This window comes from Sorex araneus, chromosome 4 (genome assembly GCF_027595985.1).
Source record: "Sorex araneus isolate mSorAra2 chromosome 4, mSorAra2.pri, whole genome shotgun sequence".
NCBI lineage: Eukaryota > Metazoa > Chordata > Mammalia > Eulipotyphla > Soricidae > Sorex > Sorex araneus.
This window is the reverse complement of record NC_073305.1, coordinates 103,605,798-103,626,479: the sequence shown is the minus strand read 5'-3', so window position 1 is coordinate 103,626,479 and position 20,682 is coordinate 103,605,798. Positions and strand designations below refer to the sequence as shown.

General features: G+C 40.2%; 1 protein-coding gene across 1 annotated transcript in view; it reads left to right on the top strand.

The window, feature by feature from the left end:
- The first annotated feature begins 15,633 nt into the window (after nt 1–15,633).
- Nucleotides 15,634–20,682, top strand: part of TMEM30A (transmembrane protein 30A) — a 44,022-nt gene continuing 38,973 nt past the window's right edge. Inside the window, exon 1 of the mRNA XM_004605907.2 lies at nt 15,634–16,087. Coding sequence (XP_004605964.1) covers nt 15,851–16,087 — 237 coding nt within the window. The 5' untranslated portion in view covers nt 15,634–15,850. The remainder of the gene's footprint in view (nt 16,088–20,682) is intronic.

Sequence of the window (20,682 nt, the reverse complement as noted above, 5' to 3'; positions counted from 1 at the left end):
TGACTCAAACCACACAAGTTACATTTCTGGCCCATATTTTCAGGTTTGTGAAACTATAGAACAACATCTACAGACTCTGTGGAATTGAAACCTTGATGCTAGATATTTTTAGGTTATAGGGCAGACAAATATTAAGATATACCTTGTGTGATTAGCATTTGCTAATAATATTCAGTAGAGAATATAAAATTATAAAACATGTAAAGCTGGTTTGAAATTTCTAAAAGAAATGTTACATACCATAGGCTTATCTTAGCTCAAATGAATATGAACACCTCTCAAAATCTGCAGGGCTATTGACTATTGGTTAAGAAAATTAGAGTGTACATGTGTGACTACTTTAAAAATCCTTACTGTTTTTAAAAATCATATGCTGAATTATAACTGTCATTTCCTATGAGAAAAGGGTTTATTCATAATTGTAGGGCTGGCAGACATGCTTACATGCTAGAGACCCAGGTTCAATTCCTGCACCACATGGTCCCCAAAGCACCAGCTTGAGTGTCCTCTAGCAAGGAGACAGGAGTAGCAGCACCACCAGGTATGTCTAAAAAAAAGAAAGAAAAGAAAACCAACAAAACTGTTTTGACAGTTTCTGGCTCCTAGTTAAATTTTAATTGCCAATATTTACACTTTAATTTTTTTTTTGGCTTTTTGAATCATACCCAGCGGTGCACAGGGTTTCCTCCTGGCTCATGCACTCAAGAATTACTCCTGGCGGTGCTCAGGGGACCATATGGGATGCTGGGAATCGAACCTGGGTTGGCCACATGCAAGGCAAATGCCCTACCCGCTGTGCTATCGCTCCAGCCCAATATTTATACTTTAAATGACAAAAATATTGATATGTCACAGATTAAAATTGGAAGCAAATAGTATTTTGTCACCTGTGGGAATTTTATTACACTCATAGTAAAAAGACTAGCAGATAAGACTTTGGTTGCTTTTCAATTTAACATAAAAAAATGAGAAGTAGGGCTAGAGTGGTAGTACAGAGGGAAGGGCATTTACCTTGCATGCAGGTGATCCAGGTTCAATTCCCAGCACCCTGTCTGATCCTCTGAGCACCACCAGGAGTAATTCCTTAGCACAGAGCCAAGGGTAACCCCTGAGCATTGCTGGTTGTGACCCAAAACACAAAAAACAACAACAACAAAGAGAAATTACTTATGTATATTTGGATCTGGAGTTTTTTTTCCTCCTGAATTTATAATGAAATTTCATACCTGCAATGTGTATTGCAGATGATGGTGCAGTCTTTTATTTGAGCTTCTTCCTGCCCGGATTATGTTTAAACCCAATGGAATCTGAGTAATAGGTAGGTATAATTATTCAAAAATTAATTGCCTTGAAGTAAATTATTAAAAACTGACCAAAAATATTTAAAATGCAGATTACTTATATCCTTTTCTGATGAATAAATATAACAGCCATCCCATTATCTATGTCCAATCAAAAAAATAACTACAAAAACAATTCTGGTACCACTCTGTTATTTATTTAACTATGTATTTGAACCATAGAACCAACAAAACTTAAAAGCAGGAGACCCAACTACAAAAACCAAAAAATTAAAATGTGCCTGTTAAGGAGGCAGGCTAGGGGTTCAGAGGAAACCTGAGGACATTGGTGGAGGGAAGTTGACACTGCTGGTGCGACTAGTGTTTAAATACTGTATACCTGACTCTCAACTATAAATATCTTTTGTAAATGATGGTACCTTGATAAAAAATGAATAATTAAAAATGAAACAATCCTGGCACATTTTAAGCCCACATAATTTTTATCTTTTATTGTAAGTAAATCTTCTATCAATCTGAATGAGAACTAGTTTGAATGAAATTAAGTATGAACTAACCCATTATTTTACCCTTTCTTTGTCAATGAATATTCTTTTTTCAATTCAGCTTTATTTTATTTAGAATTTTTTTCAGGTGGTGACAGAGAACCCAAGGCCATACAAATGCAAAGCTTGTGCTCTATCACTGTAGAATAATTTTGAGGATTATTGTCTGCAGAAATTTTTTCCCCAAGTATTTCACACAATATTAGAGTTTGGTAAGAATAGTGGGTAGAATAAATATTCCAGATATTAGATAATTGAAATTTTATAAAATATGAACAATTAGGACAGCCATCAAAAAATCATGGTGTAGAATTGTTTAAGTATTAACAAAGACACTAATGAAATTGAATAATTCACAGCTTATAAAAATTAATGATACAATAAAGGGTGTATCAGACATGTAATATATTTGTCTTTTCTTTATGCTGATTGAATTTTATTGGATATAAAAAAATATGGATGAGAGCAAGACATGTTATGAACATAATGAGCAATGATTCCAAAAATAACCAAAATATAAAATAGAAGTTAAAATATACAGAGTTATTCTCCTTTGGACTACCAGTGCTACATGATTACCACAAACACTAACTACAAAACGAAGAAAACAAATTGCGATAAATTAATAAAAATTAGGAGAGTTTCATGAAATTATTTTTGCTTAGTGACCACTAATATTTTCTTTTCTTGAATTTTCAACATTTATATCATAACTCAATGATGGTTACTTGATTATTGAAGAAAATGCTTTCAGTTCATAAATTTGGATAAAATGTTAATAGGTACTATTACATGCTACATTTATTCTCTGAGTATTTTTTTGTTGACTTTTCTTTTTAAATGTTTTTTGGTAATTTCATCTTACCATTCAGAGATTTTACTTAACAGTGCAGACTTGTCTCTAATCTACATTTTATTTCTTAAATATCAGATGTTACTTTCACCAATATGAGGCGTATAATATGACCAGACTTTACTAGAGGTTTTACAGGTTCAATTGTTTTTTAAAATTAAGAGTGGAAACTTTTGAAGTTATATTTTATTTTCACATCATTCTCAATTTATTCTCCTCTGTTTTACACAAAATGTTTTTCACTACAGCAAGTAAATTATGAATATATACACATATATTTCATATAAAATTAATATCCTGCTTTCACTCCTCACAGGCTATTGAGATTACTCAATCAAGACATTCTCTGTTATTTCCAAACTTAAGTACTGATCAAAATCTCACTAGAGTGAGAAAAATTACATTGTAATATGGAAACATTGTCAATATTATTCTTTTTTTGAGCTGAAACATAACATTCATAAAATTAAAATCATTAAAAATGAGTGCTTTTTATTTAAAATAGGTTTTAACTTCTGCATTTCAAATTTTTAAAAAATGTTTGTCATTTATTTTTTGGTGGGGAGGAATCATACTCAGTAATGCTCAGGGATTAGTCCTAACTCTGCTCAGGGATCACCCTTGGCTGTGCTCAGGGAAACACAGTACCAAGGATCACTGTAGCACTGTAGCACTGTCATCCCGTTGCTCATAAATTTGCTTCAGTGGGCACCAGTAACATCTCCATTGTGAGACTTGTTACTGTTTTTGGCATATCAAATATGCCACGGGGAACTTGCCAGACTCTGCCATGCAAGTGGGATACTCTCAGTAGCTTGCCAGGCTCTCCGAGAGGGACGGAGGAATCAAACCTGGGTTGGCCGTGTGCAAGGCAAATGCCCTACCCACTATGCTATCGCATCAATCCTACCAAGGATTAACCAAGGGTAAACTCTCCCTAGCTGTTAAGGTATGACTTTAATTGTTGATAATAAAAAGTGGTAGGCTGGAGCGACAGCACAGCGGGTAGGGCATTTGCCTTGCACATGGCCAACCCAGGTTTGATTCCTCCGTCCCTCTCGGAGAGCCTGGCAAGCTACTGAGAGTATCCCGCCCACACAGCAGAGCCTCTGGCAAGCTCCCTGTGGCCTATTCGATATGCCAAAAACAGTAACAACAAGTCTCACAATGGAGACGTTACTGGTTCCCACTTGAGCAAATTGATGAACAATGAGATGACAGTGCTACAGTGCTAACAAAAAGAGGTACAGCAGATATGCCAAAGGAGAAATGCCTTTTTCTATGTATGTGTGTGTACATTTTAAGTACTTTTTAAAAATGGTTTATTTACTTTTGGTTTTTGAGCCACAGCTGCCCATGGTGCTCAAGGAGCTGCTCCTGACAGTGGTCAGGGGATCATTCTGTGCCAGAGATTAAACCCAGGATCTGTTGTATGAAAAGCATATGCTCTGTCTGGTCCATTGAATTACCTCTCTGGCCCTAATTTCTTTCTTAAAATTTTATCTCTTTTTGTTGTTGTTGCTAGTTTCTATACAGGTCACATGCTGTGTTGCTCAGTGTCACTGGGGCTACTCTAATTCTTAGGGACCACCAGTATCATATCCTTCAGTGTGTTGGAGTCACTTGGAGTCATGTTCTGGGTTGCTTTGGCTCCCACCAGTGTTACTCCCAGTGGTTCTCAGTGCTCAGAGCACCATGGGTGTTGGGGTCAATTCCTAGCCCTTGTCCCATCACTTTGAACCACATCCCTAACCACTGTAGTTTGACTCTTTTGTAAGAGGGAAATAATCCTTGGGTGAAAAGAAAATTCACCTACTATCTTCTGGGATCGTCTCAGGTTGTTCAAGCAATCAAATTAAGATCAAAGACAACTATTTTTGAGCTAACAGGGAAAAAAGCTGTAATAAAGTCATAAAAGATTAGTAGTACAGGGCTGGAGATAAAGCTTACTGATTGGAGATAAAGCTATGTGATAGAGCACTTGCTCTGCATGTGTGAAGCCCTGGGTTGATCCCCAGTGCTGCAATAAAATAAAATTAAGAGAAAATAACAGAGAAATTTACATGCATACGAGAAACTTTATGGACATAGATTCTAAGCTAAGGGGGCAAAATGAGAGAATCCTAAGCTATGCCATGAGACAGGGGCCTTGGCCTTAAAGAAAAAGTGGGAGCTCGGGGCCTCACAAGATGGGGGATGGAACTGGTCTTTCTTCTTGCCCCGACAAAACCCCGAGTTGCCACTCACAAACAGCTCCTCCAGCTCCTGAATGGCCATGATCCCAGAGGCACACAAACCAATCTCGGAACCCAGTGGCTTTTGGCAGAAAAGCATCTGGACTGTGCAATAAACTACAGTGCCATGCCACCCCAGATGGGGAAAGGTGTTGTCTCTTCTGCCTTTCCCCCCTGGCAGCACGGTGGCCACCATCTTTCAGAGCCTATTGGACAGCCAGGTACGAGACTGCAGTGATGAGACATGCGGGGGGGATGCGGGGTGGAACCAGCCCTTCTCCCCCCCCCCCCACAAGACCCAGAGTTGCCGCCCACTAATGGCTCCTTCGGCTCGTGAATGGCCATGATCCCAGAGGCACACAAACCAATCTCAGAACCCAGCAGCTTTTGGCAGAAATCCCTCCAGACTTAATTACTAAAATATCAGAAATCCAAAATCGCGCGGCCGTTATTGCGGCCATGCGACATCATATGCTCTTCATAATCAGCAATAGAAAACAGATTTTTTAATGATGCCTTTTTGGCAGGTCTGATTGTTGGGGAAAATTCCAAATAATAATGGTGGATCCTGTGTCAAAATATTGAATGTATTCAAAGTAGAGAGAGAGTAAAGTGGAAATCATCTGCCACACAGGCAGGGTGGGGGGTGGGATGGGGGTATACTGGGGTTCTTGGTGGTGGAAAATGTGCACTGGTGAAGGGATGAGTGTTTGATCATTATATGACCAACACTTAAACTTGAAAGCTTTGTAACTGTTCTCATGGTGATTCAATGAAAGAAAAAAAAAGGAAAAGTGGGAGACACATGATAAGGAGAGTGTAATTCACATGATGAACACCAGGTGCTCTGCAATGAGATGCTTACTTTGTCATATATCTAGAATTCTCTTATAGAAAGGATATTTCTGATAAAATTCCAATTTCTGAGTAATAATCACAATTTCCATTCTTCTAGGTAGTTAGGGGAGAAAAAACGTTTCTCATGAGCCTGGAAGCCTTGCTGATTTCAATTCAAAATAATCCCAGTGCTATAAAATAAGACATCTTGGCAAGGTTGCTCTGAATACCTTGGCAAGGGAGGCCTATCCTCCATCAGTTAATCCTCTCTCCTTTCAATTCTGGCCAAATTCTTTACCAATCAACATTCAAAATATTGTTCCAGTGCTTCCAACTGTTAAGGTAAAGGGAGATGACTTAGCAAATGCTACTTTTTTTTTTCTTTTGGTTTGGCCAGCAGTCCACAATCCAACTCCTCCAGAGGCAGCAGGGCAGTAGATCCAGTAAAGTTAAGCAGGGATAAGGATGTGATTGTACTCTAATCCTAGTTTGATAAAAAAAAAAAAAATGTGCCAGAAACAGTGTGCCACAGCTATCGCTAACCTTGAGACAAAGAAAAGCTATTTTATTTTTTTAAGAATATACATATCTGGGACTGGAATGATAGCGCAGCAGGTAGGGTGTTTGCCTTGCACGTGGCCAACCCAGGTTCGATTCCTCCATCCCTCTCAGAGATCCTGGCAAGCTACTGAGAGTATCCCGTCTTCCCAGCAGAGCCTGACAAGCTCCCCATGGCATATTCGATATGCCAAAAACAGTAACAACAAGTCTCACAATGGAGACATTACTGGTGCCCGATCGAGCAAATCGATGAACACTGGGACGACAGTGCTACAGTGCTATACATATCTGGAGCCAGAGATAGTGTAGGGCTTAAAGTGTTGTCTTTCATGTGGCTGACCCTATAAATATCCCTAGTATAGTTTAAGTTCCCTGGAGTACCACCAGGAGTGATCCCTGAGCACAGCTGTGTGTGACATCAGCCACACCCCCCGATGAATAAAGGTATAAATATCAAAACGCAAAACACAGTCTGAATAATATCTAAACAAAGATGCTTTCCAGAGGGAAGTTGCAGTTATTAGGAGAGTTGGCCACAGGGCAACTCTGTGACCTAACTTCTTAAAGTGGAATCCTTTGGCACACATGATTCAGAGCCCTGGCCCAAAGCCACGATCTGTTTATTTTACAGCTTCCCGGGGGGTTCATATATGCCATGAGGCTTGTTTAAATGTTTTCGCTTTATAAGGCTTGGGCTAGACTCATTATTAATGAGCACAGGGCTAGACACTTGGGACGAGAAACTATAACAACTTTGATGACAATGGGATAAATTACACCATGCTTTTTTTTTAAATGTCAGCAAAACTCTACTCTTAAAAATTGTATTTAACAACCTCCCAAGGAGCCTACAAAAAAGGTCAAACAACGAAGCTTTCTTTCATAATTTGAGTGGGCAACCTTCATTACTTAGTTTTTTTTTTCTCTTTTGGGATATATTGTCACTCTTCCCTTCATTTTCTTGGCAATGTTTCTAGTATTTCTTGTGTTTTTTTTTTTAAATGTGTCTTTAAGAAGAAAGCCTTTTTTCCTTTCTCTTCAGTTCATTTGTTTCATTCTATCTTAGACTGAATGGCATTGGTGTGCAAAGTCGTGTACTCAGTTTCACCTAAATTTCTTAGCAGCTGGACTTGAATATTCTTCCCAGTGAAAGTGATGCTGTATAAATGTTTGAGGAAGGCAGCAGAAGTCTTGCTAGGATGGGGCCTTTTCCCATTTCCCACCCTCTTCCTTCAGTTGCCCTATTTCCTTTTCCCCAACCTTTCATACTATTTTCCATAAGCATAATTACATTCATTTTTCATCGTTTGGGCTCCAATATATATTTTATTCTCCTTTAGATCAGAGCATATGTTCAGTCAATATGGCAAGTAGCCACTGAATTACTGATTCTCAAACCCAGAGATTTACTCCTTCAGGCGTAGGACCTCAGCAAGGATATTCTGTGCCAGACGTCAAATTATTCTGGCCGCTGCTTCTTTCCTTGCAGACATGTTATTTATGTCCACTGAAGGTTTCAGAAGCTGGATTAAAGAACTCTATAATCAGATTCTAATGAATCTTCTGCAAAAATAAAGGGCCTTCATCTTATCAAACCACAGATGTTGGATAAGATTGGGTTGCCCTTGCTCCTCTGGCATGAGGCTTACATTTATTGAGTTACTCCCACAACAGTGCTCCTGAGGCATGCCCAATTCTGTCAGGCACTAATAATCCCATATTGCTTTTCTCTTTTATTTATGTCCTTTGCATGGTTTAGCAACACTCTTTTTGTATAGACAAAGGAAGACAGTGGATGCTATGCTTTTGTAACATGGGAATTAATTGACTCCAAATAATATTTACTCCTGAATATCCATCATATGTGCCTGACTTATGCCTTAGTTTCGCTGACTTCCTAACACCCCCAAAAGGATGTGTGTTGTCCTTGTCCAATGAGGGACAAGGGCGGTTCCAGGGCAAGGCGTAAGCTACCCTGGCACCAAAAAGGGACAAGCTAAGAATAATGTTAAGACCATGATCATGAAACAAACTCTATTATGATCCAAAAAGAAATAACTGAATAAGGACTCTGCTGGGATTAGTAAAGACTAACCAGGCGTGAGGACTGTTGTCTGGGATATATTGTGACCAGGAACAGCCAAACTTTAAGCTTAATATATCTCTTACTGTGTTTATACAAAATGACTAGAAAGATTAGTAAGAAGTAAATTTACTTAGATTGTTTAAATGGATTACTAGTTGAGGAAAGGAGAAAGCAATACCCCCTAGATTGGATCCCACCCTTGAGTGAATCTCCTAGTAGAATGCTGAACTCCCAGATGAGATTTTTGTACCTGAGTTAATCTCCTAGAACTTCCCCTAAAGAAGGGGCTTTACATCTGTTTATTGTTTGTTTTTATTTATTTATTTTATGGGGTTACTCCTGACTCTGCACTCAGAAATTACCCCTGGCAGTGCTCAGGGGACCATATGGGATGCTGGGAATCGAACCCAGGTTGGCCTCGTGCAAGGCAAATGCCCTACCCGCTGTGCTATTGCTCCAGCCCCACATCTGTTTATTGTTATGATAATTTTCACCCCCACCTATGTGTACCCCCACCCTTCATGATTTCTTATATAATTATGCTGTAACCGGGGAAGAAAATAACTACACTGGGGCAGAAGAAACAACTGTGCTGTGGGGAGGGGCAGGGGGAGAAACAACTGTGCTGTGGGAGAATGAAGCTGTAAGAGAGGAGAAGGAGAAGAGATATAAACAGTTCCTGACCAACAACCAGCCTGTCTCCCCGTTCCTCTGTCATCACCATCTATCACCATCCACTGGCCTCCAGCCACTGAACATATGTGTCCTGGGTGCCCACACTTTTTGAACTCACAACAGGTACATCAACAAGGCATGTTCAGTTATGTTTAGATGTGTTCACTCTTTGAACTTAAAATAGTTACCTTAAACAAGGTGTGTTCAAGGTGTGTTTAGATTCACAGAGTCCAAGCATTGGTGTAAGTAGGCATGGAGAAAAATGGATGCTGGCACACTGAATATTCTATACATGAAAGGTATCATAAGAGTTCTCCTTCTGGCCAGGGGGATTGCCCCATAACTGGAAGACTGCTTCATGAGCGAAGGGGAGAAGGCAGATGGAATACAGAAGGGATCACTAAGAAAATGATGGCAGCAGGAACCAGTTGGGATGGGAGATGTGTGTTGAAAGTAAATAATGGACCAAACATGATGACCTCTCAGTGTCTGTGTTGCAAGCTATAATGCCCAAAAGTAGAGAGAGAGTATGGGGAATATTGTCTGCCTTAGAGGCAGGGGGAGGGTGGGAAAGGGGGGGGTATACCCGGAATATTGGTGGTGGGGAATGTGTACTGGTGGAGGGTTGGGTGTTTGATCATTGTGAGATTGTAACCCAAACATGAAAGCTTGTAACTAAAAAAAAAAAAAAAAAAAAAAGTTCTCCTTCTAAGGAAATGGCAACGTGCTAAGGTTTTGCTTGGGTAAAAAAGAAAAAAAAAATTAACTAGAACATATAATCTTGCAAATCATCAATATGTATAGAATAAAAGTTCAATTTTCTCTTTATTCCCCTTTCCTCTCTGTTTTTTTAAAAAAATTCTATTCTTTCCTCCATGTAGAACTATTACTTAGTCCTTAGGATCCATTTCTTTGCAGTCTCTTGTTTGATGCCATAAAAAGCAAGTATGGACCTCTCTGGATTAACCCTTTGTGAATACTTTTTGCATGGTACTGATCATAATGATGTTACCATGTTTTTTTTTTCCCACTAATGTGAACTCATTGAAAATAGATGAGTTTATTTATCTGAAAGGTCAGTTTATTTCATTGAAGTTTGATCAGTTTATTTCAAAACAATTTAATGAATACTTTTTATATCCTACAATTTTGCTAAGTTTAGAGATCTAGAAATGAATAAAAGCAGTCCTTACTTGGAGAAACTTGAGTAGGAAAGCCAAGTATTAACTAATTATTTTTTAATATGATAGTATGTTGAGTCCATTAAGTCCTTAAAATTTCTCTTACCCTGTTTACTTACCCTCAATTAAATTATCACTATTTTCTCAGCACACTGCACCCTAACCCTATTAAAATATAAACCAAATATATTGAGACTGAATGTTTCCCTCTCCTTGTGAGTCCTTTCCCTTCTTAGGAAAAGGCTGTAGTGGCTAGTCTTTGACAGGATTCAAGAGATTGGTAAAACGCATAATCAACAACTTTTAAGGTGCTACAAAGTCTAGTGAAACCAAATCCTGTGACCAAGACTAACCCCCACTGTCAATACAAATACACACCCAACCTGTCTATGAGCTAATCAGTATCATCTGGGAGGTTCTTTACAGTGGAGCCATAAACTCAGACACCTCACTAGAATTACATTCTTTCATTTGCAGAAATGTAGAATTATTAAAAAAGAAACCTTATTTCCTTCCCAGAACAAGATCTGAAGTGATCTACTAAGAAATTTTGATACTTTTTTTTTAAAACCACTATAGGGACTCACCATTAAAATAACTTGTTTAATGTGTATTTCTGATTCCTAACAGTGGCTAAACAGGAACTTGCTGATCTTTAATCACACAACCAAATATGTCTGACTAGTCAATTTCTCCATGAAGAACAAAAAGAGTTTCTTTAAATTTTCTTGAGGCAGTTTAAAAAAAAATTCAGAAAAAGGTCAACTTTAAAAGATGTAAGTATTCAAGATCAGTGAAAGTCACTCACAATAAATGAGATTTAGTTTATTAAACAAATATCACTTTTCAATAGTCTTTTAATTAAAAATAAATATTATTCAGTACCACTAAAGTTCTTTAAACTGCCTTAATTAACTGAAAAGTTTTGCCTGCAAAAATACTAGTTAGTGAAAACAATTCAAACCACTTACTGTGCCTCAGAACTTTCTCTAAAATTCAGGTACGTGAAAATCTGGTACATTTCTTGGTTCTCTACAGTGAACCAAGAATTAGGTTATGTATAACCTAATAGTGTTTCCTAAACACTATTAGGTTATACATAAAAAAAAATGAAATGTTTTGAATATGTTAAGAAGCCATAACATTAAAGCAGCAGCTAAAAACAGTTGTGGATCTATATCAGAAACCAAAGGTGAGTTCTTGTCTAATTCTCATTAAATAAATTGACTGTGGGCTGGAGAAACAGTACAGGAGGTAGGCACTTGCCTTGTATGCAGCTGTGTTGGCCACCACCCTGATTCAAATTCCCTGAGCACCATCAGGGGTCACTCCTGAATCTATATAGAGCCAGAAATAACCCCTGAGCACTGCTATATGAGGTTCCCAAACAACAATAAACTTGTCTAAGAGTGAAACAAAAACAGAACACTCCACAAGAATTTCACTGAGGGGACATATGTATAGCAAACAGATGTATAGCAAAGGTACCCTACAGAGTCAAAGGAATGGGGGTAGAGCAAAGAAATATTGGAAATTAACCAGGCCAATCTAGACAAAGATCATAGACTAATATCATTTATTTGCTTTAACAAACATATAGACCCATATTTTGGTGGGTTATTTGGGAGGGGGGAGGGGTCACATCTAGTGGTGCTTAGGGGTTTCACTTGGTTCTGTGTTCAAGGGACCATATGGTACCTGGGATTGATCCTGGGCCTCCTGCATTCAAAGCAGGTGTTCAACCAATGAGCTATCTCTTGAAGCCCTCTGTCAGTTTTTTGTGTGTTTTGTTTTTTTGGGCCACACCTGGCAATGTTCAGGGGTTGCTCCTGGCTCTTTACTAAGAAATTACTCCTGGTGGTAGTCAAGGGACCAAATGGGATGCCAGGGATTGAACCTTGGGTAGGCTGCATGCAAGGCAAATGCCCTGCCCATTGTACTATTGCTCTGGCTCTACCTCTATAGGTCTTTAATAATTTTACTTTGGTTTGTGCTCCTGGTTCTGCACTCAGAAGTCACTCCTGATACTGCTCAGGGAATCATATGTGGTTCTAGGGATCAAACCCAGGTCAGCCATGTGCAAGGTACATGCTTTACCAGCTGTATCTCTCCAGCACCCCATCTACTGTTTTTAAAAAGAGGGCCACACTTCCAGGGGGAGTTCAGGCCAATCACCACCACCCATGGCTCTTTCCTGAATAAACATGCAGCTCTCTGGCCAGCTGCCCCATGTTGGCTTCTCTTTGCTTGTGTACCTTCTTCTGCTCTCTGACAGCAATGTTTGTGGCTCCTGTAGATAGATTTTGGTACTAGGCTTTGGGAAAACATGTTGGAGCATCTTCTGAATTTTCCTTTTGATGCTGAAGTTGAAGCAAATATACAGTGACCAGAACAAAATACAGAACTAATGTTACCAGTGCTAAGAATTTGAGAGATAATGGGTGTCAAGTAAGAGAAACCAAACCAAACCAAATAAATATGTAGATGCTGTACTTGCAGTCCATTGTGAGAATTACTCTTTCTGTTGCCTTAGAAATGTGGTACATTATAGGATAACATAGCCTCAGGTAGTTTAGGTTTATCGGTTGTTCCCATCACACTGCTCCCATTCCTCTGTGTTTATTTGTAACTTCTTTGTGTTCTGTTGACTTGTAAATATTGTTTTTCTCTTCTCCTTGAGTCCTTTGCATAGTTTATTCAGAGCCTTGTCATTTTGTATGGGCACAGGAAGACTGTAGCAAATGCTATGCTTTTGTAACCTGGGAATCATTTGACTCTACATATTTTCCTCCTGGGCATCTGTTCTCTTTATCTAAGCCTCAGATGCTCTTACTTCCTAGCATCCCCAAAAGCAGGGTCCTGACGAGGGATGGGATGGACCCAGGGCAAGCGGTGAGTTATGTGCTACCCTGACATCGAGATGGGCCTTGCCAAAGTGCCTAATGCTTAACTACGTTAAGAGCTTGGTCATGGACAGATGCTGTCATGATCCAAAAAGTAATAACTAGATTCGCACCCTGCTAGGGTTAGGAATGATTAATCTGGCCTGAGCTCTGTAGTCTGAGTCTGTGGCAAGATGTTCCCTGGAGAGCTGTCCCACAAGCCTCAATGTATCTCTTACTGTGCCCATACAAAAATAACTAATATCGAAATGTTAATAAAGATGCTAGGAGGAGGGGAATGCCTTTAGGTGGTGTTTCCTTTGAACCTGGTGGGCCCTCAGAAAGGGCTTTCTTGTTGATTTTGCTGGGTATGACCAGGGCCCAGAGAGACAAGTAGGGGGAGAGACTAGAGAAGGGAGACTCTAGAGAGCTAGGGAGGAATGAGGGGCTAGGAGAGAGGAAGGAGAAGGGAAAAAGCAGTGTGAGACTAGAATGGGGGGGGGCTCAGAGAGACTTGAACAGGCGCATGGAGAGAATGGAATAAATGGCAACTGATCAATCAACCGCTTGGCCCTCGTTTCCTCTTTCGTATACCCCATAGCCTGGGCGAGAGGCCTGGGCCCGACCCCCCACTCCAAGCCCGGGCAGGGCTCTCCCCATCGGCCGCCCTGTGGCAAATGTTTTTTACAGTATATCATTCTGAAAATTTCTATTTCATAAGGTAACTGCAAGATGGTCTAGAAAGGACTATTATAAAGCAACATATGACCAACGAAATTGTAGTATTTGAGTCCCTTGAGGTACTGTGCAAAATGATGTCAATTAAGGTAAAAAAAAAAAGTATGTTGTAATGGCAGACTGCAGAGAGCAAGGAGTTAGAATATACTTCATCAACAGATCTCAAGAATCATTTCATCCATTTGGCCCTCACCTTAAAATGTTTTATACAAGAATTGCATGCCTGTGAATCTAAGTAATTTTCTTAGAAAATGAAATTTCTAAGAAAAAGGAGACAGTCTTCAATGAATAACCAAAAGCAAAAGCAGATGTATACATTATTGTCATAAGATGATTAGTAAAACATAAAAACTAAAGGCAAGATAATTGACTTCTTGTTGCTTTTGTTTTGGGGCCACATCTGGTAATGCTCTGGGCTTATTCCTGGTTCTGTAGTCAGGAACTACTCTTAGTGTGCTCGTAGGACTATATGGAATACCAGGGATCAATCTAGGACCTGACTGCTTGCAAGTGCCCTACCCACTGAACTCAGGCCCAATAGTTGACTACTTATAAGAGGGTTCCAGACTTCTTGGCTTACCATCACTTCTTTTGTGAACTTTAACACCAACTTTGGGAAATATTGAAATGGTATTAATTGCATAAGGACTGTCACATTTAGTGGGTGTGATGACATAGGAGAAACCGGCATGTGTAAAGAGTTGTCTATGCTTATACTTTTTTCCCTGCACGTTTTTAGAAAGTAACAAAACATTAAAGTATCCGATGCTTTCTCCACTAACTGAGTTTTCCTTTGGGCAGTTCTCTTTTTGATGCTTAAGTTGAAGCAAACACACAGGCCAAAACAAAATACAGACCTGTGCTAAGATTTGAGCGATAATGGGTATCCTGTAGGAGTTAAACCAAGCAAGTCGATTATCTACGTCAGATTTAATTAGCCCACAGATCCAGACTCATGTTAATTTGGAAAATATTTACTTGTAAACGTGACTCCAGCATCTTCTTTCCCCAACTTGGTTTACCTTTCCAGGCCCTAACTGCAGACAATGCTTGTAAATGAGGTCTGGATTTTTGTTTTCAGACGCTGATTGATTCTCTGGTCTAGATTTCAAAGCCACCAATAGAATGTGGATCGCTTATAATTGAAAATAGTCTCACACTGTAGAAAAAAATTTAGAAAAGTGCAAATGATGGGAGGGGGGGTCAATCCTTCTAGGGCACCGTGGGTATGACTAATTACTTTTTTAAGTCGGGCTTTATAGCAGTACCTATACTGCCGTGACTTCACGGTTTAACTGGCTTTGTAGCCAAATATTGCGCATCCCAACACGGTCAAAGGTCCTCTGTGTGCTCTTACAAACGCTCCCATTCATCTCTTCGAGGGCTTTCCGGGGCAAAACAACAACCAGGCCAGGTCACAAGAGGCTTGCCTGCAGCAGCTGAAGAGCTGCGAGGGTGGCCGCTCCGGGCGGCCGCACCTGCGCCCCAGGAGCCGTCGCCAAGCGCTGCACAACAGCCGGAAGCGGAAGCGTTGCGTACACAGACACTCCAATGAGGGGCGCTGACGCCTCGGCCGCGCGCCTCTCGGGGCGGCGCATGCGCAGACGGAGCTTCACGACGGGGGAGAGGGGCGCTCAGGCCCTCACGTTGTCGTCACAGGGCTCAGGATCCGGGCGCGTCTCTTTTCTCTCCCTCCTTTGTCCCTCCCCTCCCCCGGCCCCTCCCTTCCCTCCCCTCGTCCCTCACTGGTCTCCTTGCTTCCTCTCCGCCTCGGTCGGGTCTGCGCAGCCTTGTCCCGCTTCCGGCCCGTGCCCGTCGGCGGAAGAGCGCCCCGCCTCTTCCGCTTTCACCGCGGAGGTGGCGGCGGCCGCGGCGCCTGCGCGTCTGTGGTCGGGGTCGGCCGGCGGGTTCCTCGGGTGCCACACCTGCGCGTCGCCGAGCCGCGCCCCGGGGGTCCATGGCGATGAACTATAACTCCAAAGAGGAAGTGGATGGCGGGCCCCCGTGCGCTCCCGGGGGCCCCACCAAGAACCGCAGACCTGACAATACGGCCTTCAAGCAGCAACGGCTGCCGGCTTGGCAGCCCATCCTGACGGCGGGCACGGTGCTCCCTACCTTCTTCATCATCGGCCTCATCTTCATCCCCATTGGCATCGGCATCTTCGTCACCTCCAACAACATCCGCGAGATCGAGGTGAGGGGAGGGAGCGGCGGCGGGGTGACAGGCGGGCCCGCCCTACCCCCCGCACCTGCCCTCCTCCACACCTCCCTGCTTGCGGGGCTCTGTGTGTGCGTGTGTGTACCCACCGCACCTGCTCTCCGCCTCCGCGGAGCGCGCGCGCGCGTGTGCGTGTTTGTGTGTGTCTGGAGTTGGCGGTTTGGTCCTCTGCCCTCCGCGCGCGCCTGTGTGTGTGTGTCGCTGGAGTTGGCACTTTTGTTCCCTGTCGTGTATGTGTGTGCGCGTGTGTGTGTGTAGTTAGCAGTTTTGTTACCTGTCGTATATGTGTGTGTGTGTGTGTGTGTCTGTCTGTCTGTCTTTGTCTCTGGAGTTTGCATTTTTGTCCTCTGCCCTCTGCGTGTGTGTGTGGAGTTAGCAGTTTTGTTCCTGTCCTCTGTGAGTGTGTGTGTGTGTGTGTGTGTGTGTGTGTGTGTCTGTCTGTCTGTCTGTCTTTGTCTCTGTCTCTGGATTTTGCAATTTTGTCCCCTACCCTCTGTGTGTGTGCGCGCGCGTCTGGAGTTAGTAGTTCTGTTCCCTGTCCTCTGTGTGTGTGTGTGTGTGTGTGTGTGTGTGTGTGTGTGTGTGTGTGTCTTTGTCTTTGGAGTTTGCAGTTTTGTCCTCTGTCCTCTGAGTGTGTATGTGGCTGAGGTTTGCAGTTTTGTTTCCTGTCTTCTGTGTGTGTGTGTGTGTCTGTGTCTGTGTCTGTGTCTGTGTCTGTGTGTCTTTGTGTCTGTGTGTCTGTCTGTCTGTGTCTCTGGAGTTTGCAGTTTGGTTCTCTGTCTCCTGAGTGTGTGTGTGGCTGGAGTTTGCAGTTTTGTTCCCTGTCCCCTCGTGTGTATGTGTGTATGTGTGTGTGTGTGTGTGTCTGTCTGTCTGTCTTTTGAGTTTGCAGTTTTGTCCCCTGCCACTGGAGTGCTGGAGTTTGCAGTTTTTGTCTCCTGCTGGCGGTTTCACACAGGGATGGGAAGAATGTTGCATGCTGAGGACAGGTAGATGCACTGAAGAATGGCTGTAGAATGTTTCCGTGGAAGGGATTTTTTTTTTTACCTCCAGTGGTGCTATATGGAAAAAAAGAAACAACCCAGCAGCTGAAAAGAAACCAGATAGGTGTGGGAAAAACGGAAGTGATATTTAGATGTTCCTTCAGGAGAACTGTCATGGCCAAAGTGTCATTACCTGCAGGGATAGTGTCGCAGGATACAGACATGAACAATTTTGGCTGTTGTTGGGTAGACAGCCCTGGAAGTATCCATGACCTTTTTTGCTCCCCTCTCTCTTTCTTTGTTGATACTGATAACGTTTAACGTTTATTGAAAGAAGTTGATCTTGTGTTGTTAAGTTCACTTGGTGAGAACACTGCACTTTAATTTTAAGGCAATAGTTGGAGGACAGAGTTTAGGGTAACCCAAAACTTTGATTCTTGTTTTGCTTTTAGACTGCCTTAAAAAAAAATGAATGCCCTACATTTGCCCTAGTTTTTTATGTTGTTAAGTTTAAAAAACGTTAGTAGCTACTTAATGGAGAGCAAATTTTGCAAATATTTGACAGATTACCATGAGACATAAGAGAAATTTGGGGAGCATCTTGACTCTTGTCAGCAGCTCTCACAGTACCTTCATTGTAAGACAATAGGTTGGTGATATTAGAATGCAGATACTTCTTGTTTAGATATTCTGTATTAAATATCTGATTATTCTCTCATTGCTTATCAGGAAATATATATGTACATATATATAAAAAATTTAATCTGTTTAAAAGGGGCCGGAACTGGTATTTTTCTGTTCTGTCATTTGCTACCTTACTTTCACTTAATCTTTTAAAAATGCTGTGTTTTTCTGTTTTTTTTTTTTTTTAACTTCCCTAATAGTCTTGCAAATCTGCTTGTTCTCCCAGCTATTTTGACTAAAAGCTTTAAACTTAGACACTGCACTGGGATTCTTACTATAATGTTGATAGTTATGTAAAATAACTTAATGTTAGGAATTTGACCATTTAAGTGTTTTAGATACTAAAATAAAAATAGAAATAATTTGGATTTTAAAATTCTTTCTTTTTCTTATGGTGCAAGGAGGTTTGATTGAATCCAGGGCCTCACTTATGCAAGGCAAACCTCTTATCACTGAGCTACATCCCTGGCCCTAAAATGGTTGTTTTCCTGTAAAACTTTGGGTTCTGAAATACAATAAGCAGTTGTTGAAATGTAATTTCCTAAATAGGTCCGTACATAATTCTGGTTTCAAGTTTCCTGGAGAATTTGCTGCAACTTTTGATCTTTTTATTATTAAAAGGGCACAGAAGTTAACCATGGCATTAGAATTGATATCCCAGGCTTGCTAATTTTTGTGATCTTAGATATATTTTTGAGTTTCAAGGTGTTTTTGGTTTTTATATTTTTGTTTTGGGACCATGCCTGGCCATGTTCAGGCTTTCTCCTGGCTCTGTGTTCAGGAATCATTCTTGGCAGGACTCAGGATGCCCCGGATCTAACAAACCTGAACCCTGGAACCCAAACCCGGTCAGTGACTTTGCAAGGCAAACACCCTACTGGCTACATACGTGTACTATCTTTCTTTAGCCCCAGAGTTTCAACTTTTTAAACTTGAACCAAAAAATTAAGATTAAATGAACGTCAAGTTCCTATATAACTCTAAAATTCTGACTTCCAACTTAATATGATTTTATGTATTTATTTTTCATGATGCCATGGATTCAACACAGGGCCTTAGACATGATTACTGTGAAGCAAGGTTTATCTTTAGCTATTAGAGTGATTAAAAAAAAATAATTGCTGCCTATTCAAATTGTATCTCCTTGGGAGCCAAAGGAAATGAAAATTAGAAATAATTAGGAAATTTAGATCAACACAAGCATATAGTTGTACAAATAGAATAATTAAAAAAAATTGTGTGTAAAATAGGTAATTGGTTCTGAATTGGGTTTGGATTTATTAGAAAAACCAAAGGACCTTGCCAGAAAACATAGTTGCTTCTCTCTGCTCCCTTTGTTACCCACCTTTTAGATTAAACTATATTGAGGGTTATTAAAGTCAGTGGATAATAAGAATTTCTTGCCAGCCTTTCCATACTATAAATTGTTTAGTTTGTTTACTCACTTTTGAAATTTTAAGAACATTTCTTTGCAAATTAAAATTTGAGAGCAAAGGAAGATGTCAAATAAGATTATTTTTGTAGTGCATCATAAAATGCTAAGATTTGAAATCCAGACTTGTATGAAAGTCGTTACATTTACCCTTCTACTAGAAGTGTTACTACTTAAGTGTAAATTACTAATGTATATTATACTTTAGTGTATATTTTTTCTAAAGAAATCTTTGAATTTTATTTATTATTTTGTTTGGGGGCCACACCCTGTGGTGTTTGGGGTTTGCTTGGGGCTAGTCACAGGTCTGTTCTTGGGACTTTGTTCCTTGTGTTGTTTAGCGGGACCAGGCAGTGCCAGAAATCAAATCTGGGCATTGCAGACGCAGTGCATGCTTTGTGTATGCTTAGTCCTTTGAGCTATCTCTCCAGTCTGAATTTTTTATGTATTAATGCAGTTTTTTCCCTCCCCACTAAAGATTATATGTTTTGTTGATTTTCAGATTTTCCGTATTAATATAAGTATTAGACAATTGTATTTACTAAAGTTTTCTGTATTTATTTATTTTGTTTTTGGATTGCACCTGGCGATGCTGAGGGGTTACTCCTGACTCTGCGCTCAGGATTTACTCCTGGTGGTGCTCGGAGGACCCTATGGTTTGCCAAGGATTGACTCCAGGCCAGAAGCATATAAGGCAGATGCCCTACTTTCTGTACTATTGCTCTAGTTCCTATTTTATCATTCTTAAGAAAAAATTATTTAATATTTCATTTAGCAATAAGAGCATTTATACTAAGCATGAAATGACTATTCCCTTCATTTTTACAATATCAGAATCCAAGCATATCTTTCTGCTGCAAAGGTAATAGTGTTTTTCTAGTCTGAGACTAGTAAGGATGATACATTGAGTATAGATAACTTTGTGAAGGCATTTCTTAGTGTGAAATTAAGTAGTTTTAACTTAATAGTTAAAATTGAATAAATACATCTAGAGTAATATTGAGTACATTTTAAAACTAAACATGTGCTTCAAATTAATATCGCCAAGTTTTCAAGGTACTTTGTCATTAGGGGTTAGTGGGTTAGTATATGCTGCTTCCCACCCCAATGATTGCTGTAGAAATACCAAATCTTCTTTTCTAAATCTTGTTATTGATACCTTGATCATCCTCAATTATTTAATCCCGTTGTTTCCCCTAGTTTCTGATGATGTCTTTATTATTTTCTGGATATCTTGGATTTTAGATTCTAGGACTTTTAAGAGGGTTGGGATGCTCTCTTGTGTTTAGTATTCTTACTTATAATTTATAGCTGTATATAAGTTAAGGAAAAGTAAGTTGCTTTACAGAATTAATCCTAAAGTATTTTATGTTAAGTTTAAAGGTTTTTATTATTCAAATTAATTGCTTTACTTGGTGTGATTCTTGAAAATTTAGAGGTTTTTAGCCTTAGTGTTTTAATTTGCTTCTCAA